Here is a 26,570-nt window from a genome sequence, read left to right as displayed (position 1 = left end):
CTCCAGACACCTTATCATCCCGCCTCACCGTTCCCCAGCCACCCACCTCGCCCCAGTGACCCGTCAGTTGGACGATGTTTTAAATGTAACGAGCTGGGGCATGTAAAGTCCAACTGCCCCAAGAACCCCAACAGATTACAGTTCATTGCACCCGAATCACACCAGAGGTCCTCAGGCCCAGATACCTCCCAGATACCCTCAGAGTGGAGGGAAACTGTGAGTGTGGGCGGGAAGAAAAGGTCACCGCGTGGAGGGACACCGAAGCACAAGTGTTGGCTATCCATGCTTCCTTAGTGGACCCCAATTTAATCAACCCAGAGGTCCAAGTGACAATTCAACCCTTCAAGTCAAACTCTTTTGACTTGCCTACAGCCAAGTTGCCGGTCCAGTACAAGGGCTGGTCAGGAACGCGGACTTTTGCAGTCTATAATGATTACCTCATTCCCATGCTGTTGGGGGAAGACTTGGCCAATCATGTGAAGCTAGCCAAGAGGGTGGGAATGGTCACCGCAGCCAGGCTAAGCAAGCTGTTACACCTACCTCTGTTCCAGAAACTTCTACCAGGACCTGGTCAGAGGTGATGGAACCGGACCCCATGCCAACGTCTGCAACAGCAGTAGTGGATCCAGTCACAGAGACCCAGACAGAGCCAGTCTCAGAACCGGAACCGGCGGAACAACCAGCACCAGACCCACTGCCAGCACTGCATCCAGTACTTGCAACCCCAACACCAGAGGGCCCCACTGAACCTGCACCAGCAGATAATCCTGCACAAGAGGCTCAGCTGGAGCCTGAATCCCAATATAGTGCGTCAGTGGAGAGCAGTTCACAGCCAATGGAAACAGCCCCATCACCTGCATCGCTTCCAGAGGGATCAAGCCTAGGTCCACAATCCAATGAGGAACTGATGTCTCCAGCATCAAGAGAACAGTTCCAGACCGAACAGGAAGCAGATGAAAGCCTCCAGAGAGCTTGGACGGCAGCACGGAGCAACCCACCGCCTCTCAGCTCTTCTAATCGATCCAGAGAATTAAAGGTTTGTCGGTTTACTGACCAGGGAGATGACGCTGAGTTGCCTGAAGGTGTCTACTACGAAGGGAAAAGTGGCGCGGAAGAGGTGAACCTCTCCATGACCCTTGGGCGTATGCAGCGACAGGAGATCAAGGAGCTATGCACTAGCTACGTGCTGACGTTCTCAGCCACTCCAGGACTGACTGAACGGGGATACCACTCCACTGAGCAGGTAATGCTCACCCAATTAGAGCCCAACCTTACCAGGTGTCTCCTCAAGCTAAAACTGCTATAGAACGGGAGATCCAGGATATGCTACAAATGGGTGTAATCCGCCCCTCCCGCAGTGCATGGGCATGTCCAGTGGTTCTAGTTCCCAAACCAGATGGGGAGATATGTTTCTGCGTGGACTACCGTAAGCTAAACGCTGTAACTCACCCAGGCAACTATCCAATGCCACGCACAGATGAACTATTAGAGAAACTGGGATGGAGCCAGTTCATCTCTACCTTGGACTTAACTAAGGGGTACTGGCAGGTACTGCTAGATGAATCCGCCAAGGACAGGTCAGCCTTCACCACACATGTCGGGCTGTATGAATTTAACGTACTCCCTTTCGGGCTGCGGAATGCACCCGCCACCTTCCAAAGACTTGTAGATGGTCTCCTAGCAGGACTGGGAGAATATGCAGTCACCTACCTTGATGATGTGGCCATATTTTCAGATTTCTAGGCAGAACACCTGGAACATATACAAAAAGTCTTCGAGCTGTGACGGGGCAAGGCCAGATGGCTATAGAAAAGTAGTGAGAGATAGATATATTAGCTCCAGGCTAAACAAATTCCTGGTACCAGGATAAGTGAAATGGCAGCTGCTCCAGGTCAATTAAGACACCTGGGGCCAATTAAGAACTTTCCAGAAGGCAGGGAGAATGCTAGGTTGATCGGGACACCTGAAGCCAATCAGGGGCTGGCTGAAACTAATTAAAAGTCTTCCAGTTAGTCAGGTGGGCGTGCATGTCAGGAGCTGTGGGAGGAAGTTGCGCTGTTGCAGAGACTGAGTAGTACACACCGTATCAGGCACAAGGAAGGAAGCCCTGAGGTAAGGGTGAAGTGGAGCTTGAGGAAGTGAGGGCTGTTGTGGGGGAAGTAGTCCAGGGAATTGTACATGTCATGTTTCTAAAAGGTCAGCTCCCATAGTTGAGATTATTGGGGTCCCTGGGCTGGAGCCCAGAGTAGAGGGTGGGCTTGGGCTCCCCCCACCTTTGCCCCCTGATTAATCACTGAGACTGGGAGACAACAGAGACTGTCCAAGGAAGGATAACTTCTCCTCACCTCCCTTGCTGGCTTATGATGAAAATGGCTCAGTAGACTGTGACCCTTGTCTCTAGAGAGAGAAGGGTTACATGGAGGGTCACAGTGAGCCTCTGAGGTTAGCGATATCCACCAGGAAACGCGGGACGCACGGAGGCGAGGACAGAGCTTTGTCACAGAGTGCATAAGGGAGGCAGGAGTAACTGTTCAGGCTAAGAAGTGTCAAATAGGCCTCAACAGAGTGACTTACCTTGGACACCAGGAGGGTCAAGGAACTATCAACCCCCTACAGGCCAAAGTGGATGCTATCCAAAAGTGGCCTGTCCCAAAGTCAAAGAAACAGGCCCAATCCTTCTTCGGCTTTGCTGGATATTACAGGCGATTTGTACCACAATACAGCCAAATCGCCGCCCCACTGACAGACCTAACCAAAAAGAAACAGCCAAATGCAGTTCAGTGGATTGAAAAGTGTCAGAAGGCCTTTAACCAGTTTAAAGCGATACTCATGTCTGACCCTGTACTAAAGGCCCCAGACTTTGACAAACCGTTCCTAGTAACCACAGATGCATCCGAGAGTGCTGTGGGAGCAGTCTTAATGCAGGAAGGACCGAATCAGGAGTTCCATCCTGTCGTGTTTCTCAGCAAGAAGCTGTCTGAGAGGGAAAGCCACTGGTCAATCAGTGAAAAGGAATGTTACATCATTGTCTACACTCTGGAAAAGCTACGCCCATATGTTTGGGGACGGCGCTTCCACCTGCAAACCAACCATGCTGCGCTACAGTGGCTTCATACCGCCAAGGGAAAAAACAAAAAACTTATTCGGTGGAGTTTAGCTCTCCAAGATTTCGATTTCAACATACAACACATCTCAGGAGCTTCTAACGAAGTGTCTGATGCACTCTCCCGTGAAAGTTTCCCAGAATCATCTGGTTAAAATCATCCTTGAGATGTGGAAAATATTGTTAGTCTTTATACAGCTGGTAGTATATTTAGAGGTGCATGTGTCTTATTAACTCTGTTTTCTCCTAGAGCTCCAGGAAGAAATCACAGCCAGTGTTTTCACCCTATTTGTGATTTGGGGGGCGTGTCATAAAAATAAAGGGACGGGTAACCACCTGTCTGTATACAGTGCTATAAAATCCCTCCTGGCCAGAGGCAAAACCTTTTCAAACCTTTTCACCTGTAAATGGTTAAGAATCTAAAATAACCTCGCTGGCACCTGACCAAAATGACCAATGAGGAGAAAAGATACTTTCAAATCTGGAGGGCGGCGGGGGGGAGGGGGGGAGACAAAGGATCTGTCTGTCTGCGTAATGCTTTTGCCGGGGACAGATCAGAAATGCAGGCTCAGAACTTCTGTTAGTTAGTAAGTAATCTAGCTAGAAATGCGTTAGATTTCCTTTTGTTTAATGGCTGGTAAAATAAGCTGCGCTGGGTGGAATGTATATTCCTGTTTTTTTGTCTTTTTGTAATTTAAGGTTTTGCCTAGAGGGATTCTCTATGTTTTGAATCTGATTACCCTGTAAGGTATTTACCATCCTGATTTTACAGAGGTGATTCTTTTACCTTTTCTTTCATTAAAATTCTTCTTTTAAGAACCTGATTGCTTTTTCATTGTTCTTAAGATCCAAGGGTTTGGGTCTGTGTTCACCTATGCAAATTGGTGAGGATTTTTATCAAGCCTTCCCCAGGAAAGGGGGTGTACGGCTTGGGGGGATATTTTGGGGGAAGAGGTCTCCAAGTGAGCTCTTTCCCTGTTCTTTATTTAACAAGCTTGGTGGTAGCAACATAGGGTTCAAGGACAAGGCAAAGTTTGTACCTTGGGGAAGTTTTTAACCTAAGCTGTTAAGAATAAGCTTAGGGGGTCTTTCATGCAGGTCCCCACATCTGTACCCTAGAGTTCAGAGTGGGGAAGGAACCTTGACAGCCTGCCTAATTATACTTTTACACTTCACTTGCAAGAGTTTATGCTCCTTTCTATTTTCCTTAGTACAGTTTGACTTTCAATTTTTAAAGGATGCCTTTAACATACACTTACATTGTGTTGTTTAGAAACACTGGCATTTTTCTGCTCCTCCTACTGTTTTGTTTTGTTTTTATTTGGGATATACCTTTCGTTTGATCCCCATTATGCTGGTTTTAACTAGTTTCCATGCAGCTTGTCAGTATCCACTCTTATTTGTGTTCCTTTCAATTTCCATGTAAGTAGCTTCCTCATTTTTGTGAAGTTCACCTTTTTGAAGGGAAATGCTACTGTGGGGGGCTTCTTTGGTATTTTTTCCCCCACATAAATTTAATTATAGTTGGGTCGCTATTATTGAGTGGTTCAGCAGCATCCACATCTTGGACCAGATTCTGTGCCCCACTTTGGACTATATCAAAAATTGCCTCTCCCCTTATGGGTTCCAGGACTTTATGGGTTCCAGGTCATTAATGGTGCCTAGAAATTTTATCTCTGCATCCCATCTTGAGGTAACATGTATTCAGTCAATATGGTGATGCTTGAAATCCCCCTTCATTATTCATTTTTGTAGCCCCTCTAATCTCCTAGACCATTTCACAATCACCTTCACCATCCTGGTCAGGTGGTTGGTAGTATATTCCTACTGCTATCCTCTTGTTATTCAAGCATGGAATTTTATCATAGAGATTTTATGGTATTTGATTCATTTATGATTTTTACTTTATGTACCTCTCGGCTTTCCTCCAGATCTTAATTTAAAAACTCCTCTACGAAATACAGCCCTAAATGTTACGGTTAATTGTTAATTTACTTTTTTTAATCAAATCAAATAATATTAAAATTATGAACACCTCACTTATGAGAAGCAGAAATATGTTTAACAAGATAATCCCATTTAAAAACAGATGATAGTTTTAAAAATCTCTAATTTTATTAAACTCATAAAATACATTTGACAGAGTGATCACCAAATCCTTTACAGAGAATCATATGGTAAACTGAAAATGAAGGCTTTAAAGGAATATTTAAATCAGGGAAGTAGCTTAACTTCCTGAACAGCAGAAAAGTGTTTTAGATAGATGGAACACTACAAATGGAGTGTGATGCCCAATGGTGGAGATGTGAGGGGAAAGGCAAAGATGGGAAGAGTCCTGAGAGATTAGGTGGCACAAGTCCATGAAGAATTTTTAATTACACAAAGGCAATCCTGAGTTGGATTTGGAGAAGGATAGGAAACGAGTACAAGCTGTAACAGTGTTACAATTTCATTTCCTAGATACTGTATGACAATTGAACCCTATCTAAGGGCTGCACAAAAAAGATTCCTGAAATTTAACTGCAGTTCTAAAGAAAGAGAAATACAGTACTCACGAAGTTCATCCTTAGAAAACATGAGAAATGTGTTTTCCTCATTGAGGTTTTTGTTGAAGTCTATACACAGCTCACTCGATTTTTTCTTCATGGTCTTTATTTCCTAATTGAATATAAATTAAACTGACCATCAAAAACCAAAATTGTAACTACCCATTGCTGCCCTACATGTAAAAATAATTTAACTTTCTCTAAGATTTTCTTTTACCCCAAACATGTGAGAAGTATATTTTCTTAACTCACAAGGGATTTATCATAGAAATCAGTGGTTCTCAACCTTTTTTCATTTGCAGACCCCTAAAAAGTTTTGAATGGAGGTGTGACCCCCTTTGGAAATTTCTAATGGAGGTGTGGACCCCTTTGGAAATATATTGTCTGTATATATAGCTGAATTCTGTTCAGTCAGTTTTCAGTCTACGTCTTTTGTGGATCCCTTAGACACAGTCCACGGGACCCCCAGGGATTCAAGGATCATAGGTTGAGAACCATTGATGTCAATAATGCGCTAACGTAGTTTTATGTATTAACATTTAGTTCCTCTCTCTCCCTCTCTCTCAAAATAAAAGTCTAAATTTAATTTTAAATAAAATTTTCTGTTGTATTTCAGTGGGAATTGCTGTCCTAAAGATAACTGGTAGATGGCTCTAAAAGGAGCAGACACAACAAAGGTGTGTCAACAAGCTGCTGAAAAGTTAAAGAGCTCCTAGATTAGTTTGGGACCTTTAAATATATGGCAGAAAGAAAAGAACATCTATGAAAGATAACAGCATTCCAAAATCTTTTCTTAAACACAAGAAATTGGATGAGCAAAATATTTTTGACATATCAGGCTGACTTCTGGGGTGTTCTGGCTCCTTACTGCCAAATTTACACACATATAGTTTGTATACATTGTGATTCATTTGTTTCTGCTGCTGGTTAGATTTTAACAATAGTCAAGATTTTACTTCACTCTGAGCCACCAACAGTCTCCTTACATATAGTTTCTAATGATCTTCTAGAGGCATCAGGAACCTTAACATAATATAAATATGCATAACCAAGATTTAAGCTCCTGTCAATTGAAGGATTTGCATTGGGAGCAATTATCGGGGAAAGGCAGAGGGCCACTTTAGGTTCACAAGCCTGTGCTGTTAAATAGTGAGACAAGGTGGATGAAGTAATATCTTTTATTGGACTACTTCTGTTCGTGAAAGAGACAAGCTTTCAAGCTTCCAGAGAGCTCTTCAATTTTTGGGTGCTCAATTTTGGATGTCCTACAGATGCCGCATTTTTAGGGAGTGCTGCCTTCCACTTTCTGATAATCAGGCTCCTTTTAAGTTGTCTCAAGTTAGTTACTCAAAAATTCAGGAATTCAAAATCATTACCCACTTTCAAAAATCTTGGGCTTATTTTAAAATCTTTTATTTTGTATTTCTTTGTCTTGTACAAATTATCATCATTACAGTCTGTAAGAGTAAGGATGGCCTCAAAGCAGCACTTAACTGAGACCTGAGTATATAAGCAAAAATATACACTTAGGAAATTCTTCATAGCAGTGAAACCATACTTTCTTCATATTATAAATATAGGAAATCCATACTCACATTCTGTACTTCTTTGGAAAGATGGAGTCCATTCCTTTTCCCCATTTTAACTGACTTCTCTAAGTATCGCTTAGCTTCAGGCTTCAGATGTCCAAGATCACATGTTTGCTGCAATTATATTAAATGGAAGATGATGAGAAGAAAAAACAGGAGTATTCCAATGTGTAAAGGGATACAGTTCTCTTACTACAATTAAAATGAACAAAAGTTACAGAATTCCATATTGAATTTGTTAGGCCCCATGTGGGATTTTTTTCTTAACTCACTTTCACTCTATCAACCACCTCTTAAAACACACTTTTAAACTGAAATATCACTATGGCTGCCTTGAAGATGTCTAATGCCCCATCCTGCAAACACTTGTGCACATGCCTAATTTCATGGACATGAATAATCCCTTTCAATTTAAGTAGTCTAGTCATGTGTTTAAAGATAAGCAATGGTGTAAGACTTTACAGCAATCATGGACTTAATGTGTTATGGTGTGAATTTTAAACTTCTCATTATTAATGATACTGCACCTCACCCAATGTTTCTCTGATGTACAAGTTTTGTGACAGAGGTTCTAAGTTTGAGTACTTTACCGTACATGATTATTCTGAGTTTTTCAGAATTAAGGATAATTGCTTTTTAAATGTCCCTTTGCTGATATTTACATAATATAATTTTTAATTTCATTTTTGAACCACCATAATAGTCCACGCATTATGTGAACAAGTCTTTAAGGAGAACTAAAAAAAGGAGACTATGTGGAATATAGCAACTGTTTAAACCATGCTGAGTTTTCTAAGGATGTGTGGGTGGGGAAGTTTGATAACATTCTTCAGCATGCCCGTGTGCAGTTGTTAGGAATGACTAGGCTTAATGTTATCGCTTCATCAGACACATTAATATTAAAAATCTATTATAAACACCTATATTCAAGGGTTTAAATCACTGGAGTAAAAATTTCCTGTAGAAGGAGAGCTGCAGTATACATCTACCACATAAGCCTAGGATGGAATTTTTTCCTTAATATTTGGAAAAAGCTTTTTTATTTGATTAGACATAAAAAACCCCCCTCATTTTCAAAAACCATTGGTGGAGGAGGATGTATAAGAATGATTTAGGAAGTAACATAAGCATGGTAAATAACTTTAGCAGACTCAGGCCTGCATTTTAAGGGGTAAAAATGGGCCTGGGGTCAGAGAGATCTAGGAGATCCTAGATGTTATGTTTGAACATCCAACTTTTCATGGGATACTACCATAATAAATAATGTACGAGTCTGAGGGGCCCTGTTTCCACTGTACTGTTAACCTGGCCCTAAACAGGTTCATGATGTTTAAATTAAGAAACCATGCTTTAGCCCTGAAAATTCCATGGAAACCCTAACTTGACAGAAATACTACACTGAAATTAACGAGGCTGGCTTATTAAAATGGCTACTATGTTTTCAATGGTTTTAATTCAGTCTCTCCTCTTCTGTTAGAAACTCTACTTGGAAAAGTCATTCTCCAGGTGCAGCTGAGGCAACAACTTACAAGAGCAGAGAAGTCATGCATCATAATCTAGAAGTGGCAAGATTCAGCCTGGCCTTGGTGGAAGCAAATTACACAGCCTAATGTCCTCCACCAAAAATGATCTTCTCCCAGGCACTGTGAATTTTAGGAGTATTCAGATCTGAGATCTTAGCCCAGGTCACATATCAGTGTTAAATAGATGATTAAGAAATATCTGCATATTGTTGTACTGTTTAAATGAAGGGGGGAAACCCTCAAACTAATTTAAAGGATTAACAAAAATAAATTAGAAACACTATAGTATTCTGAAATAGATGTAAATGCCGAATATCGTCACAAGGGGAAATTAAATAGAAAGAATACCAAGGTGAATATGAAAGAATTCTGTTGACCAACAGTAATTATTGTAGATATTTATATTTGGTTTTCACAAGTGACTGCTAGAAATGCCTATAAATATGAAAAAATATTATTTGTATTACAGCAGAGCCCACAAGGTGCACATACACATAACGTACATAACATAAAATCACATAAAACAGTAAACACATATCAAACTTCTTTAATTCAGCGTATGAGATATGTAAAAAAGTGAAAGATAATAAGAAACACTAGCTGCCAACACACACAAAAATGAACAAAATAGTCTATAGTGGGGCTGTAAAATATCAGGAGCTTCTCACATAAACAATGTGGAAATAGCCAAATAAGGGAAAGCAAATGGTGGAAAACATTCTTGGAAAGCATGGCAATAAAAGATAATGGGGGAAATTATAAAATGCTCTGTTCAGATCTCACTGCAAATATCAAGATTTCCAGTTTGTATTACAAAAAGCAAGGTTTTTACAATACAGCACAATACAGCACAGAAACGACTCCAGTAGCCAGTGCTTCCAGTGTTTTATCAGCTATGTGGAACAACAGTAAGCACAATTGTTTAATAGACACAAATTTCACATTTGGAGGAGGGACAGATGAAAATGTCACAATTATTCATACTAAATTATTTGCTTAAATATTTTAAAATTACCCATCTGAAGAATGATAAACAAATACTACTTCATACATTTGGGGGAGTAAGAAAAGTGAGGCCATCACAGTAAATTTTAATTATTCTTGGTTTAGTTTGAATTACACAGTTAATAATATATACTTAATTAAAGCGTAACACTTATGATGGTGCTTACTTGGAGGATGAGGCAGTCTATGAAAACACTTTAAAAGGGGCTAGTAGACAGTAGTAAACCAAGTATTTTGTTTGCATCAGCATTATTGACTTCTAGAATAATTTAAACAACAAAAAAATGTAGTCATTCCTAATTCCAATGAAGTAAGAAACAGTGAACGAGTGTGTGCACAAGCTTATCTGGCAGCCAAATATAGACGTGAGAGAGTGCACCTTTTCCCCAAGGTTTCTACCTGGTAAAGGTTTTCTTTAAGTAAAATCCTTAGGTTTTTGAAGCAAGAGAATTTAAATGAGGCCCCTCATGTAACACATACACTACAGGTCTATTCAGTGGATAGTGGATTTAACAGTGATTGAGATTAATTAAGTGATAGGGATACTGAAAAACACAGCATGTACTATTTATTGGGAAAAAAATTTCACTGGTGGCACCTTACATATTCCTCTACCGGTTATTTTTAGTTATCTTCATTGTCATTTACCTGCAAATAAACAATCCTCTGAAACACATCTTCTCTCATGCTCATCTCCACATCAAAATAAGAAAGTCTTTTGTCAGCTTCTGTGCTTGCTGAGCGTACATCTTTGTTGGATGAGACATGCTGCGGGAAATCCAGCATGCTTCTTTCCACTGTTAAAATAAAAATACATTTTAAAACACTTACAATGCAGTCAGTCCATGTTAATTTTTTTCAAGATGAGGAACTTCCTAGGAATAGACAAGTTATTTAATAATTCGTTGTTTTTAGTTTTTACACAAGCTTTCAGAAATAAACTTATATAAACAGATACCTGAAGCAACCACTGATTAGGATTTACAGATAATGAATGGATCACGGATTATGTAAAAAATGAACCAATACAATTATATACACAGCAGCAACAGATGCATTAGAACAAATGCATATTTCACTGATGGTGTATATTATAAAAGCCCAACTGCCCTTGCAAATGTCCCCACTTTAATCGTTCCACAAGGTCAATTTTGAGTTAGTAAAAGTTTAATACAGATATATTTAAAGCACTGGAGTAATTGTATGCTTTGAAATGAGATGAATCTTTTAAAAGTACAGAAAGTAGGTATTTTTAAATAAATTATTTTTAATGGTTGTCACAGATTCTCTCTCTAGAATCTTGGAAATAGCAAGTTTTGAATCTTTACAATTCTCCCTCAAATTATTCAAAAATTGGCAGGAGAAAATACAGATATGACCAAGTCTGTTTATTACTAATAAAAGCAAGCAATAAGAAAACTGAGGGAGATGATGTGTGATTATTTTGGACTATCAGAGATCACAGGCTGAGTAACAATTTTGAATGGAAATGAAAATAAACTAAATTCTCAGCAATGCTGTCGTGCCCCTGTATTAATAACAAACATGAACATAGGTCCTATAATTAAAAAAGCAGTTGAAATGACTAGCTGGATTAATTAACTTGGACTTGATTAAACCTAGTTATAGTTTTCCCTTTTAAAAAAGTGCTAATGTCCTGCATGTTACACTTTGTTCAAACATTTTACACAAAAGTGTAACAAATGCTTTTTGTCCTGAGAGACCGTTCAGTTCATATTACTAGCAGATGAAGGTTCTAAAGATTAGTTGGTTACAGATTTTAAGATGCACCTAAAAAGCTTTGTGAAAAACTAAGACACAATACACAACCAAAGACTGTGGTATCTTGTCTGTCTCTCAAAATTATGGGATGCACATACACATGTGGTTTGCCCTCTCCTCCAGTCTGTAGGGCCTGAACTTTATTTGTTTTGCTGGTGTTATGTTAAGATGGTTCAAATGAAGTAGTGAGTTTTACATTTTGCTCTGAAGCTCCTGAGGTTTGTGGTCATCTGGGTCTTTTCTGAGAATGAGTTCCAGGTACATGGGCCAGTTACTGGGAAAGCTCTCTCCCCTGCTCATGTGAGTATAATGTTCAAGACTGACGGTTCCAAGGTTAATAGGCAGCAGAATTAAAACAAACAAAAGGAAGTATTTTTTCCACACAACGCACAGTCAACTGTGGAACTCCTTGCCAGAGGATGTTGTGAAGGTCAAGACTATAACAGGGTTCAAAAAAGAACTAGATAAGTTCATGAAGGATAGGTCCACCAATGGCTATTATCCAGTATGGACAGGCATAGTATCCCTAGCCTCTGTTTGCCAGAAGCTGGGAATGGGCGATGGGAGATGGATCACTTGATGATTACCTGTTCTGTTCATTCCCTCTGGGGCACCTGGCATTAGCTACTTTTGGAAGACAGGATACTGGGCTAGACGGACCTTCGGTAGGACCCACTATGGCCGTTCTTATGTTCTTAAGGTTCTAATGGAATGCTGCTGTTGAGAGAGGTCATTATCACATACCATGAGTGATCCCTCAGGAAAGTGAGACTAGTTCCATGTAGAGCTTTGAAGATTGGTAACCAAAGCTTAAATCTGAACTAGTATTCTGATAGGACCCAGGGAAGAGAGAAGAGCACTGGAGTGATATGTACTCTTCACAGCCTCTGCAGCTGGGCAGATTGCTGCTGTGTTCTGAACCAAACAGTAGCTTTTTATTTTATTTATTTATTTACTTTTATTTTTAACTTAAGCCTGGTAGTTTTATTCCTACACACAGAGAGCCACAATAATTCAGGTTGGAGGTCATGAATGCATGGATCACTGATCATCACTGTGGCTAAATCTGAACCTGACAGGAGGCTGTTTGGATTAAGATTGTTCAAGACAGTCTCCTTGCCAGCTATAATAGGAAAAGGATATAATAACCATAGTCATGATTATTTGGTGCACAGAATCTGTGAAGTGTCAAGAGAAGGGTAAGATTGCAGACTTAACACAGAGCAGATGCCCTCACTGGAGGAAGATGTTAGGACATGAGTTCTCTGAAATGCTTCCCTCCCCCGACTAGCATCACATTAGTCACGTGATTTGACTTCAGATACTGGTCTCAAACAGGCCCCCAAATGGCTGAAGGAAAGTGCTTTTTATATAAGATGTGAAAGTAATTGTAAAGCTGGATTTCATATGTATACTGCAGACATTTTAGTCCATGCTGTTGCACAGTGCCACCAAGTGGCTCCATGCAGTCACTGACAAGAATAGGATGGGTCACTCAGATTTCACAGGTGAGGACTTTGAAAGTGGAGGAGTATATGCCCATCATGACTCTCTCAATATAGTCTGAGAGAAATGAGTGAAGTAATACCAGCATAGTCTTGCTAACCCTTGCCATGTCTTTAATGGCCAGGTCAAAAATGAATATGAATGGATATCACTTTTGAGATTTCTAATTTCTCTAGCCATGAAGGGCACAGATCAGACTCACAGGTGGTAACTGCTTTTGCTGCATTGCTTCCCGAACTCTGCTGTGTGGATAGGACGAATTCAGAAAAGGAAGGTATTAGATTCCACATACTCACTTGTATACTCCACTTCTATGTCGGCCAGAGCCTGCATAGTGTTCTCATATGTTACTTTTTCAAAATTAAGCATTCCAACATTGTCATACACTTGCTTTGTTTTCATGATCAGATCATCTGTCCTTGTTCTGATTTGCTCTGGTGACAGGTCCCATTTCAAAAAGTTTCGGTCTGATGCTGCATATGAAGAGGCCTGGAGATGGGTAGTAATTTCTGTTCCTAATGTCATTCTCAGTAAAAGACTTGGACCACCAGCTCTGAAATTTTAAAAATGAATTTTGGAGATTAAGAATCTAAATTGAAGCAAAAAGTCTATTGTGTATTATTTAAAAAAAACATTACTTTTTTATATTAAACAGTATTTTTAGAAACAAGAACATATTCCTTTTTAGGTCTAGCCTTTCCTCTTCAGGACCCTAAACAGTTGTACTTTTAATTAAATAAATCTGTATTTTAAAATAATTCAGATGTCTGCCGTTCCCCCCCCCCCACTAGATTGAGGGAGTGCTATCTAATATGTATGCAAAAACAGAGATAAAACCTTTTGGTTCAGCAAAAATAGACAAAACAGTTTTTCTTAGAGGATTGAGTTGTTATTCAAAACACCAGTTACTGAAACTCCATGGAAACAGACAATAGTGTTTTGTATTTTGAGACAAGGAAAAGAGAATATACAGTGAAAGCTAGGTTATGAAGGCTAGTAGTTACATGCAACATAAACAAAATGGCAAAAACATGGAAGTGTAAATTAAAATGGATAATTTTATACTTGCATTGAATGTCTGCTGTGTTCCAGGCCATGAGAGCAAATTATCTCATAGCCTCCTGCTTCAAAATGTACTCTTTTAACTGTTGCAGATCTTATATGAGTATTTCATAAGGTTTTGCTCTGTGCCTGGAAAAGGCATGAAGGTTTCTCATATCTATAAATAACCTTTGGGTTCAGTTAATAACTCTAATTAAAGTACTCAACTGTATTACAGACTTGGTTAGGCAGAAAAGTTTACAAGAGACCCCCTACAGTGCTGGGATGGACAGCTGCCTTTTCACTAACCATTACAACAATGCACACACAAAGCTATGATTCAGCCATTTTTCAGGGGTTTAATGGCAGGGGGGGCAATTTCAGAATTTCAGTGGGAGGTGTTTTTTCTGAGTTTCTGTTGAATCACCAAAATATAGGAAGAAATAAAATGTCACCCCTAAAATTTAGTTATTGACCTTCCTTTGCTCCCAATCATACCCAGGAATCTGTGTCTTTTTCTCCTTTCATTGCATGTCACACATTTATGACCTGCGGAATAGCCTACCAAATTGGGACTCAGGAGACCTGGGTTCTATTCCCATCTCTGCAACTGGCCAATTGGGTGACCTTGGGACAATCACTTTACCTCTCTCAGTTTCCATATCTGTAAAATGGGATAATGACACTGAACTTCTTTGTTAAGCACTTTGAGATCAACCAATGACAAGTGCTATAAAGAGCAAATGATTGTCATTATTGCCATACCCCACAATTTCTTCCATGCTCTTCCTTTCCTTTTGTTTTCTGTGCATCTATTTGCTTTTCCATGCTTTGTTTTGGTCCATGCCCCATTCTTGAATCTACTCACTCACTTATCACTATTTTTCAGCACTCATCCCATTCTCCCTGCACCACTGCACACACACACATCAAAGCCCCGTACCACAGCAACCCTCCCTCTAGTTCAGTGGTCCTCAAACTGTGGCTTGCTGGTGTTGTGGCAATCCCTACTGTATGGAGGACGCCACTTTGCTCTGTACAGCGTGACCACGCATGCACTATATTTTGCTCTTCAAAATCTTGCTTTCTTTTAGCTGCTCTGTCAATTCTTTCCCCCATATCTCTTCCCCTTCTTTGACCCTCCTGTTTTTGTCTCATCTCTCTCCTTCCATGTTAATCTTTTTTTCCACCCAGAGCACCTCCAGGACAGTGGGGAATCACACCTACATACATCCCAGCTGCATCAGAAGTAGAAGAGTGAAACTAACTAGGAGCTGAGTGAGTCTCATCAGTTTAATTAAGCAGCTGCTTCCAGCTCCATTGGGAGAGGTGCTGTTTTGTGAACACAGATTTGATCATACTCTGTAGGATTCTTTACAGGGGTAATCTGAAAATTCACAGCAGTGTATTAATAGGAAAACTCAGAATCCTCATGTCCAACTTAAACCCAGAGTTAATATCTATCTATAAATACATAAATATGGACACATATTTTGCATAACCTTACATTAGTATCTAACAGATAGTGAGAATGAAGTATGGCTGGTAAAGCAAGCACTAAGCCATAAGTATGGAAGAACCAGAGACAAGGATTTGCAAGAGGCGATATTCTGGAGCAGAGAACCAAAGCCAAAGTTTGAGGGGGAACTGACCTTGGGAGTGAAAAAATTTAGCTGGACCAGACAAATTGTAGAGACAAGATGGATGAGGTAATATACTTTATTGTACCAACTTCTGTGTGTGAGAGAGGCAAGTTATTGAGCTTACACAGAGCTCTACTGAAAAAGAGCTGACCTGAAGAAGAGTTCTGTGTAAGCTCAAAAGCTTGCCTCCCTCACCTACAGAAGTTGGTCCAATAAAAGATACTATTTCACCCACCTTGTTTCTATCATATCCTGGGACCAACACAGCTACAACATTGCATACAGACAAACTGTGACCAAGTCAAACAATGAGATGCAGATTTACTGGAAACAAAAGAGCCAAAAGAGAAACCCATTCTGTTCTACCACAATGTTGACCCTGTGCACACAATCACAAGTTGAGCAGAAGTAGCAGAAAGAGATAACTGAGAGCAACTCAAAGCCAGTTTGCCCTTGAGAAGCAAGATTTGCCTGACACAGAAGACTAGCTTAGTAGGACTAACCCACATCTTCAGGTAATTGTGATTACAAAGCAACTAGGAGATTTAAAACCTTTGCATTTACTAAGCTGATTGTTCTATGGCATGGCTTTGTAATTAAAATATTTTTTAACTCCTGCTAATGAAGTCAAATAAATTATGGTATGAAGGAAGACCGTATGTGTTGATATGTTAATTGCACAAACTAATACCCAGATATAATTAAAGTTTTTTTTAAAATGTGCAAGTGTAAAGTGGTCACTATTACAAGGTGACATTTACTAACAGATACCAATTCATGGTTCATGTTGATTATTTAATAGCAATCACGACAGTTGTGCTAATAGCTATTTGGGGAGTATCAAAACCAGTTTGGTACATATATAAATGCTCATAAAATTTAGCATAATAATGTAGTGTGTAGGTGGCCCGGATGAAAAATGGTGACTATGCAAGCAGTTTGAAAAGGGCATGGGTGAAAGGCTTCCATTTTAAGGTTACACCTTTGTAGCTGAAAGATTCTACAACTAGACTAAGTCAGTTATTTTGTACAGATATAAATAAGGAACATCATTCTTACCCAAATGTAGTAATGGAAGACTATTTTTTCCTAGTGAACATGGTTTATTCATCACAGCTCAAACAAGAGACTAGGGACTGCACAGCTACAGACTAGGGACCGAATGGCTAGGCAGCAGTTCTGCGGAAAAGGACCTAGGGGTGACAGTGGACGAGAAGCTGGATATGAGTCAGCAGTGTGTTCTTGATGCCAAGAAGGCCAATGGCATTTTGGGATGTATAAGTAGGGGCATAGCGAGCAGATCGAGGGACGTCATCCTCCCCCTCTATTCGACATTGGTGAGGCCTCATCTGGAGTACTGTCCAGTTTTGGGCCCCACACTACAAGAAGGATGTGGATAAATTGGAGAGAGTCCAGCGAAGGGCAACAAAAACGATTAGGGGTCTGGGACACATGACTTATGAGGAGAGGCTGAGGGAACTGGGATTGTTTAGTCTGCAGAAGAGAAGAATGAGAGGGGATTTGATAGCTGCTTTCAACTACCTGAGAGGTGGTTCCAAAGAGGATGGTTCTAGACTATTCTCAGTGGCAGCAGATGACAGGACAAGGAGTAATGGTCTCAAGTTGCAGTGGGGGAGGTTTAGGTTGGATATTAGGAAAAACTTTTTCACTAGGAGGGTGGTGAAACACTGGAATGCGTTACCTAGGGAGGTGGTAGAATCTCCTTCCTTAGAAGTTTTTAAGTTCAGGCTTGACAAAGCCCTGGCTGGGATGATTTAATTGGGGATTGGTCCTGCTTTGAGCAGGGGGTTGGACTAGATGACCTCCTGAGGTCCCTTCCAATCCTGATATTCTATGATTCTATGCGGTTTATTTTTCCTCTACCAGCACATAGAGATGTGGACAATCAGAGTTGTGATAATGCCCATATGTTAGAGACTTGCTGACTCTGACACATGGATAAAGAAGAGCTGTCTCAAGCTGAATGTAAGAAAGACCAAAGTGATGAGAACCAGAAGAGGAAAACAGTTCTACGGGCAGCTTATCATCACCAGCTTTCTCTCAGCTGAAGGCATTTGTCCACTCATAGTCAAGAGAGTGGATCAGCCATAGGTCCTACTGTAGTCATTACTGATCCTGAAAAAAGAAAAGGAGTACTTGTGGCACCTTAGAGACTAACCAATTTATTTGAGCATAAGCTTTCGTGAGCTACAGCTCCTAATACGGCTGTTACTCTGATTACTGACCCTGAACACTTAGATAGCGACAGTCCTTCTTCCACCTCTGGCTAGCAAGATAATTTTATTTATTCCTCTCTGACAATAACTTACATCAAAGGTTGAGGCATTAGTCATTTCTACACTACAAGAAGGATGTGGATAAATTGGAGACAGTCCAGCAAAGGGCAACAAAAATGATTAGGGGACTGGAACACATGACTTATGAGGAGAGGCTGAGGGAACTGGGATTGTTTAGTCTGCGGAAGAGAAGAATGAGGGGGGATTTGATAGCTGCTTTCAACTACCTGAGAGGTAGTTCCAGAGAGGATGGTTCTAGACTATTCTCAGTGGTGGAAGAGGACAGGACAAGGAGTAATGGTCTCAAGTTGCAGTGGGGGAGGTTTAGGTTGGATATTAGGAAAAACTTTTTCACTAGGAGGGTGGTGAAACACTGGAATGCGTTGCCTAGGGAGGTGGTGGAATCTCCTTCCTTAGAAGTTTTTAAGGACAGGCTTGAAAAAGCCCTGGCTGGGATGATTTAATTGGGGATGGGTCCTGCTTTTGAGCAGGGGGTTGGACTAGATGACCTCCTGAGGTCCCTTCCAACCCTGATATTCTATGATTCTATGATTTCTGTGCTGGACCACTGAAACTCTTTCTATACGAGTCTAGATAAGAAGGTAGCAGCCCATCCTGAAAATGACAAGCAAAAGAGTACAGTACTGTACACTGGTGCTCTGCCATCTACACTGGCTCCCCATTCCAACACTAGTGGGTCCATTTCAAGGTTGTAAATTAACCTACAAATCCCTTAAAGGATAAAAAGCTGTAATCTCAAGGACCATCTCTCTTTCTGGGCCCTGCTACGGCCACTAGAATCACCTGCACATTGTGACTAAAAGAGTCCAGATATAGAGTAGAAGGAGCTGGAGGTGCATCTTCTTAACAGCAAGCTCAAGGCTCTAGAAAACCCATGCAAAGAAAATAAGGAAGAGTGCAAATTCCACCTTCTTAAGGTCACAGAGAAAGAATTCTCTCTACACCAAGCGTTTTCCAAATAAATGAAGCAGAAGGGAAGAAAAACCAAGCAACATGCACAAAGGTAAGAGCTGACAACTAAACAAAGATCACCATGTGAAATTAACATCTCCAGATGGAACTTACTCAGATGGAGCTTTCTGTAGTCCACATACAATGCTGAGATACTATGGAGTTAAGCACTTTAGAAATGCACACAGATAAAATATGTATCAGCTATGTCACTGAGCAAATATATTTTTCAAGAATAACCACTGAAATAGTAACTAAAACAGCAATTAGTGATAAATTCTGAATTAATCACTGGGCAAGAGGTTTAAATGGCTATAGAATTACTTGGATCTCCCCTTGAGGGCTTGAATGCTGGATCCAGAAGACTGACAAGCACTACTTTTAATTTCCAGGGTGGAACTGGTGACCTAACTCTCTCATTACATTAGACAGCAGCTTTGAGTAATAAAAAAATAAAATCTGTAGCCTAGCACTAATTATTATAACTGCCAGCAAGTGGATGTTTACATCTGTTGGAGACAGAAAACAAATGAGAAATGCTAAATAGCAACCATCTGGTATTGGAGTAGTAACGACTCTGATTGCTCCAATCTCCAGCTGATGGTATAGAACATGGGTGGCCAACCTGTGGTTCCGGAGCCACATGCTGCTCTTCGGAAGTTAATATGTGGCTCCTTGTATAGGCATAGGGCTGGAGTTACAGGCGCCAACTTTCCAATGTGCCGGGAGGTGCTCACTGCTCAACCTCTGGCTCTGCCACAGGCCCTGCCCCTACTCCATCCCTTCCCGCCCCTCCCCCTAACCTGCCATGCCTCCCCCCCCCCCCCGCCAGCCTCCTGAACCCCATGAAACAGCTGATTGGGAGGTGCAGGGAGGGAGGGGGAGTAGGGTGACCAGATGTCCCGATTTTATAGGGACAGTCCCAGTTTTGGGGTCTTTTTCTTATATAGACTCCTATTATCCCCCACCCCGTCCCGATTTTTCACACTTGCTGTCTGATCATCCTGAGGGGGAGGCGCTGATTGGTGGGGCTGCTGACGTATTACAGTGGCTCTTTGGCAATGTACATTGGTAAATTCTGGCTCCTTCTCAGGCTGGCCACCCCAGTATAGAAAGTAACCATTTGTATGAGCTGGTAGAGAGGACAATGCTCCAGAAAGGTTTGAACTGATCAGTGTATCTTTCTAACAACATGGGACACTGATTTCTTTAAGTTTCTTGACAAAGAACTATAATATAACTTCTAGTGACACAGCCACTAAAGGCTGTACCTCAATGAACTATTTAAACACATTTTGTAACTGCCCTTCCTGAGGTCTCTCTCAGTCAACCAGAGAATATGTTATGTCATCTTAGATCACAGTGAGTATATGTAAAGTAAAATGTAAATAAAAAATGCACTATGGGTGAAATCCTGGCCCCACTGAAGTCAATGGGGGCTTTTCCAAATGCCCAGGATTTCGTCTCAGGTGTCTACATAAAATTGTAAATAAATATGAATTCTCAAATACTCCAATGCCCTAATTATAAAATAAAGCCATATGGCACAAAGAATCAATGGGCTGCAGGTAACTGATATATATTTCACATATACACATATACAATGCTGAGACGAAAACCCTGGTTCCTCAGCTCCAAAAATGAATGTTTTTGCCATCTGAGATAAAGGAGATCATCTTTAGCTGTTAGCAGTGATAGTTCCCTGATGCGCTTTGTGGGCCCTTTAACATACACATAAAACCAGTTAACTGGAGTTGTTAAAATGACCAGGTAAAAAAGTAAATAAAATAATTTAAACTAGATTTTTGTGTGTTTAGAGTTAAGGATGACAGAATTGTACAAATAATATATAAATTACAGAGGTGATCTTCTAAATATGTCTAATTTCTTTCTAGAAAGTTAACAGTTTATGAAAGAGAGACAAAACAACATGAGAATGAATGTAAAACTATTTTCAGAGTAGCAGCCATGTTAGTCTGTATTCTACAGCCAAGCTCTACGATACAACCGCATTGGCTCCAAGCCCTCAGACAGAGACAAACACCTGCAAGATCTCTCTCAAGCATTCTTACAACTACAACACCCACCTGCTGAAGTGAAGAAACAGATTGACAGAGCCAGAAGAGTACCCAGAAGTCACCTACTACAGGACCGACCCAACAAAGAAAATAACAGAACGCCACTAGCCATCACCTTCAGCCCCCAACTAAAACCTCTCCAACCCATCGTCAAGGATCTACAACCTATCCTGAAGGACGACCCATCACTCTCACAGATCTTGGGAGACAGGCCAGTCCTTGCTTACAGACAGCCCCGCAACCTGAAGCAAATACTCACCAGCAACCACATACCACACAACAGAACCACTAACCCAGGAACCTATCCTTGCAACAAAGCCCGTTGCCAACTGTGTCCCCATATCTATTCAGGGGACACCATCATAGGGCCGAATCACATCAGCCACACTATCAGAGGCTCGTTCACCTGCACATCTACCAATGTGATATATGCCATCATGTGCCAGCAATGCCCCTCTGCCATGTACATTGGCCAAACTGGGCAGTCTCTACGTAAAGGAATAAATGGACACAAATCAGATGTCAAGAATTATAACATTCAAAAACCAGTCGGAGAACACTTCAATCTCTTTGATCACTCGATTACAGACCTAAAAGTTGCAATTCTTCAACAAAAAAACTTCAAAAACAGACTCCAACGAGAGACTACTGAATTGGAATTAATTTGCAAACTGGATACAATTAACTTAGGCTTGAATAGAGACCGGGAGTGGATGGGTCATTACACAAAGTAAAACTATTTCCCCTTGTTTATTCCCTCCCATCCTCCACTGTTCCTCAGACGTTCTTGTCAACTGCTGGAAATGACCCACCTTGATTATCACTACAAAAGGTTTTCCCTTAGCCTCTCCTGCTGGTAATAGCTCATCGTAAGTGATCACTCTCCTTACAGTGTGTATGGTAACACCCATTGTTTCATGTTCTCTATGTATATAAATCTCCCAACTGTATTTTCCACTGAATGCATCCAATGAAGTGAGCTGTAGCTCACAAAAGCTTATGCTCAAATAAATTGGTTAGTCTCTAAGGTGCCACAAGTACTCCTTTTCTTTTTGTAAAACTGTTGTGGAACCAAAGATAGACCATGTGTTGACATCAGAATTTTATAAAATCTTTACCCTCTTGAGGGCCTAAAACTCTTGGGAAATTACAGTTTTATTTCCAAACACAAAGGCTTGCCTGACAAGCCATTTTAAAAGCTTTAAGGAAAAAGAAAACATAAAATTTGGCCAGAAGTGAAGTGAAGATATAAAAGACTTATTAACTATCCGAATCGTATATTCCATAACAACTATTCAGTAACTGCAGAGTGATTCTGAGTGAGCAACATATGTGAATGAACCTCGGACATAAATCCTAAGATGACACCATGAAAGAACCAGACAAAATTAAATATAAAATAGTGTCAAAAAAGAAATCCGTGGATATTTTTGAACAATTAGGGAAAAGACAACAAGAAATGAAATACTGAAATCTTCCTCACACCTCTGCATAAAGGGACCAAAGCTTTCAAGATGCTAAGCACCCCTTCATCTCCCATTGACTTCACGGTGCCTTTGTTTTGTTAACAGTATTAAAGTAACTTTTGACTAATTTGGCCTTTTTCATTATAGAACATTCTCAGAGGACAGGCTTCCTGGATAAAATACCATTGCTAGCTTTATTATTTTCAATAAGGCCTTCTTTCATCTGCAGCCAAATAAAAGGAATTGTATTTTCCTCTTGTCACAGTTCCAGGGTAAGCCTTTGACCCTTCACTCAGTGTTTTGGTGGTCACCCCGCTCCTGCCCTGAAGGGGTTAAAAGCAGTCCTGGAGAGGGCTGCGGCTGGGTAAAAGGGATTAAGAACAGCTGGGGAAGCTGAGTGAATAGCTGATCACAGCTGTGGCCAGCTCAATCAGGGCCCAGCTGGCCCTTATAAGAGGGCTGTGGGCCAGACACAGAGGAGTTTCACTCTAGTCCTAGAAGGGCTGGGGATAGGGAAATGGGAGCGCCTGCCTCGTAAACCCTACAGACCTTGGTGAAGGCCTGTACAAGTAATGGGGTTGCAGAGGTTCAGCCCAAGGTTAGGCAGAGGCAGCTGGTCCTACCCCCTTGCCTGTGATGAGTGGCCATTACAGACTACAGTCTGCCCCAGTGAGCAGGAGCTAGACGATGACTGGCAGTAGCCACTGAGGCAAGGTGGGTTTAGAGGGTTGGGGGTTCCTCTGGGAGGGCAGACCCAGAGTGTGGGGGTACTACTGAGGCAGAACCCCAGGGTAAAGGGCACTGGGGTCTGGGAGGGACATGGGGCCAGCGGCAGGTGAGACACTGACCTACAGAGGGCACTCCATAAACTGGAAAAGAGCTAATTCCCAGACAACCAGCAGGAGGAGCCACACTGGTGAGTCATAGCATCGCTACAGCTCCCCTTTCAAGTGATAGGCCCAGCCCTTTCATTTCTTTCAATGGAATCCTATGATTCACCCCACTTTTAGACTGGCTTTCCAGGTAATGGCACCCCTTTTTACCATTCTCGTTTTCTCAACAGGTTTAGCCCCTACTAGAAACTTTCCTTCAGGAGCAGTGATCATTATGAAAATGAAGGTGACTCCAACCAGTTTCTTCAAAACAAAATATTATTTATCCATCCATTGGAACACAGTTGTCAGAGAGAAAAGGGCTAAAAGAAAGCAAGGCCTATAGGCATATTATCTTACCTACAGTTCCCACTAAGAGTTAGACCCATCTTATCCTAAATACCCTCATCCTTCTGGGGACCAGATTACAGTCTGCTTCTCTGCTGACCCTCCCCCTCTCCCTCTGTGCATTAAGGTTGTTCTTTCAACCATTTCCAAGTTCTTTGTTTATGATTTCCCCCCTGTAGAGCCCTGTCCCAAGTTAGGGGGTGGGTGTGTCCCACTTGAACAGAGACAAAACCAGGAGGCTTTCACCCCTGTATTGTCAGTTAAGCACTGGCTAATGCTAATTCAGTACCTAATGTTCAACAGAGGTTTTCAAAATCTGCTGAAATATGGAGCTTGCTCTCTGATCACTTGAAAAATTAAAATTTTGTCTCTTTGCTTGAAGTCCTCTTTGCATAACTTATATTAGGGCCAATACAATGGGATGCCTCAGATTTCATCGTGTAGTTCCTGCTCTCATTACCTTTCTTTTTGATGTGTTCTATCTGGAGTAACATGGCAGTGGAATTATGATAACTGTATTGTGCAGATTTGAATGTGCTGTCCATTGGTGCTCTGAGCAGCTCTGCGAGGATTCAGGAAAGAAGATGGGAGAAATTTGGTATGGGATTTTCAGCAATAGTCAAAGAGTTCTAAGAGCAATTATTGTCACCGGAATACCAAAGAAAAATTTAAATTTGCCAGCTAAAAAACCCAAGCAACAACCAGATTTTTTCCAACCAAATCAGTGTAGGTTGTGTAGCAACTTTTACAACCTCAAATTTAGCAAGACGTAGTAGCAGCTGCAGCCCCTATAAGACACAATTGGATTTTCAACAAGAATAACAACACTTGTAAGCAACAGTCAGATGGTTCAAAAGCAAATATTTTTGCCAGAACGCTAAGCAACAGTATATTTTGCCAACAAGCTAAAATTTGATTACTTGTTACTTCTGCAAAACATAATTTTGATAAAGGAGATAGCATCTCCCTTTATACTTTATTGGAGCCTTACACCTGCAAACTTGAGTGCTGCTGCAAAGGCCAGAGAAGCTATTTAATTTGAAAAGCAAGCTCTGACTGCCACACCAAATATTTTGGTCACCTTCGTGTAAGGACTGTACAAATACAACTTTTTTTTTTGAAAATTAAAATTATGGAGTATGTCAAACCATCCTTTTGAATTTGGAGGCTAAAACAAAAGTGGAAAATCAGAGTCCATCAATTTGAACCAGCAAGCCTTGGAATTAGGGTTGCCAACCTTCCCAGATTGGCTGGGAGTCGACCGGCATCTGCCTCAATCGCCCAGTGACTATTAAAAGTAATCCATGAGACTTTAATATGCCAAAAATCCAGTCAGCGGCGCAGCCAGTCTAAGGCAGGCTCCCTACCTGCCCTGGCTCCGCGTGGCTTCCAGAAGCAGACTGCATGTCCGGCTCCTCGGTGCAGAGGTGGCCAGGGGGTCTTCACCTACTGCCCCCGTGCCCCACTCTGAGCACCCACTCCGTAGCTCACAGTGGCTGGGAATGACTCCCACACTTTGAACCCCTTGATCCCAGCTCAGAGCCCCCTTTTATACCCCAAACCTCTCACCCCCAGCCCCACCCTAGAGCCCGCACCCCCAGCCAGAGACTTCACCCTCTCCTGCACCCCTCCTCCAGCCTGGTGAAAGTGAGTGGGGGTGGGGGGAGAGTGAGCGACAGAGAGAGGGGAGATGGAGTGAGCTGGGGTGGGGTACGGGAGAAGGGGCAGAGCCTCAGCATCAGGGAAGGGGCAGGACAAGGATGTTCAGGTTTGTGCAATTAGAAAGTTGGCAACCCTACTTGGAATGTAAAACAAGCTGATGAGAATGCTAAGGTACATGTTCCAGAATTCATGCAGAACATATACTGGTTTCATGTCAAAGATTGTTTTGTGAAATATCAGATGCTTTCCAATAACTGGAGCCTACTTGTAATACATTCAGAATTATTTTCTACATATACATGACTGTTCTCCTGCTCAAGTGAAATCCACACATTCAAAAAAAAAAATAAGTTATTTTCCACAAGAATCTCCTGCTACTAGACTGCTCTCTAAAATGCAATGAGATTTAAAGGTTCAATACCTCATTTAACGCTGATTACACAACCTCTAGATAGGACTTCATTCTGAAATATTCTAATTTAGAAGCTAAAAGTGCCCTTAATCTTAAACAAGTTATATTAATATATGGAATGAAAGACTTTATATAAACAATCACAAAGTCTCCTAGGGAAGCATCTCAAAAATGCATATATAAATCCAGGTTTGTTACTGTGCTTGCTGATGGATCCACTGACAGCTCTACAGCTGAGCGGGAGGTGATGTACATCAGATTTGTACAGGACTGAAAACCTGTGCTCTCGCTGCCAACATAGTAGAATCTGGGACAACTGAGGGTACAGAACAAGGAATAAACACAGCTTTGGTAGAGTGGAACTTTGTTTCAAGTCCTGTCGCAAAGGGACTTTGGCCCCCAGTTTCTTAAATGGATAACTGCTCTTTAAAACTAGCTCAAAAGCAGCTGTGTGAGTTAATAGGGTCAAATCTCCCCTTTCTGAATTACACAGTGGGGCTGGGGGGAATCTCTGGGGCAGGAGCTGTTCTCAGTCCCTGGGGCCCATGCTGGGGGTGCTGGCCTTCTCCGGGTGCTACCTCCGCCCTCCAATCCCTGTTGTTTCCTGCCAGCCCAGCTCTGAGCTTGTCCCTAGATGGTGCTGGGCTGGCAGCTGGTGAGGGTCTGTGCCCCCATGGCCAGGGGTGGCAGGTTTGTAGAAATTTTGGTGGTGCCCAGAACCCAGG

General features: G+C 41.4%; 1 protein-coding gene across 6 annotated transcripts in view; it reads right to left on the bottom strand.

Moving 5' to 3' along the window:
• Nucleotides 1-26,570, bottom strand: part of NLN (neurolysin) — a 67,073-nt gene that overhangs the window by 32,448 nt on the left and 8,055 nt on the right. For 5 of the 6 annotated variants that reach the window (XM_048851891.2, XM_048851889.2, XM_048851890.2 and 2 more), the window contains exons 2-5: nt 13,351-13,607; nt 10,415-10,563; nt 7,245-7,352; nt 5,659-5,761 (exon numbers count right to left, since the gene is read on the bottom strand). In XM_048851891.2, coding sequence (XP_048707848.2) covers nt 5,659-5,761; nt 7,245-7,352; nt 10,415-10,563; nt 13,351-13,607 — 617 coding nt within the window. Of the gene's footprint in view, nt 1-5,658; nt 5,762-7,244; nt 7,353-10,414; nt 10,564-13,350; nt 13,608-25,138; nt 25,160-26,570 lie in introns of those variants that run through there. The other variant, XM_075128500.1, reaches the window with a different exon arrangement.

This window comes from Caretta caretta, chromosome 5, assembly GCF_965140235.1.
Source record: "Caretta caretta isolate rCarCar2 chromosome 5, rCarCar1.hap1, whole genome shotgun sequence".
NCBI lineage: Eukaryota > Metazoa > Chordata > Testudines > Cheloniidae > Caretta > Caretta caretta.
The sequence above is the reverse complement of the archived record's forward strand: the minus strand, read 5'-3'. Positions and strand labels throughout refer to the sequence as shown.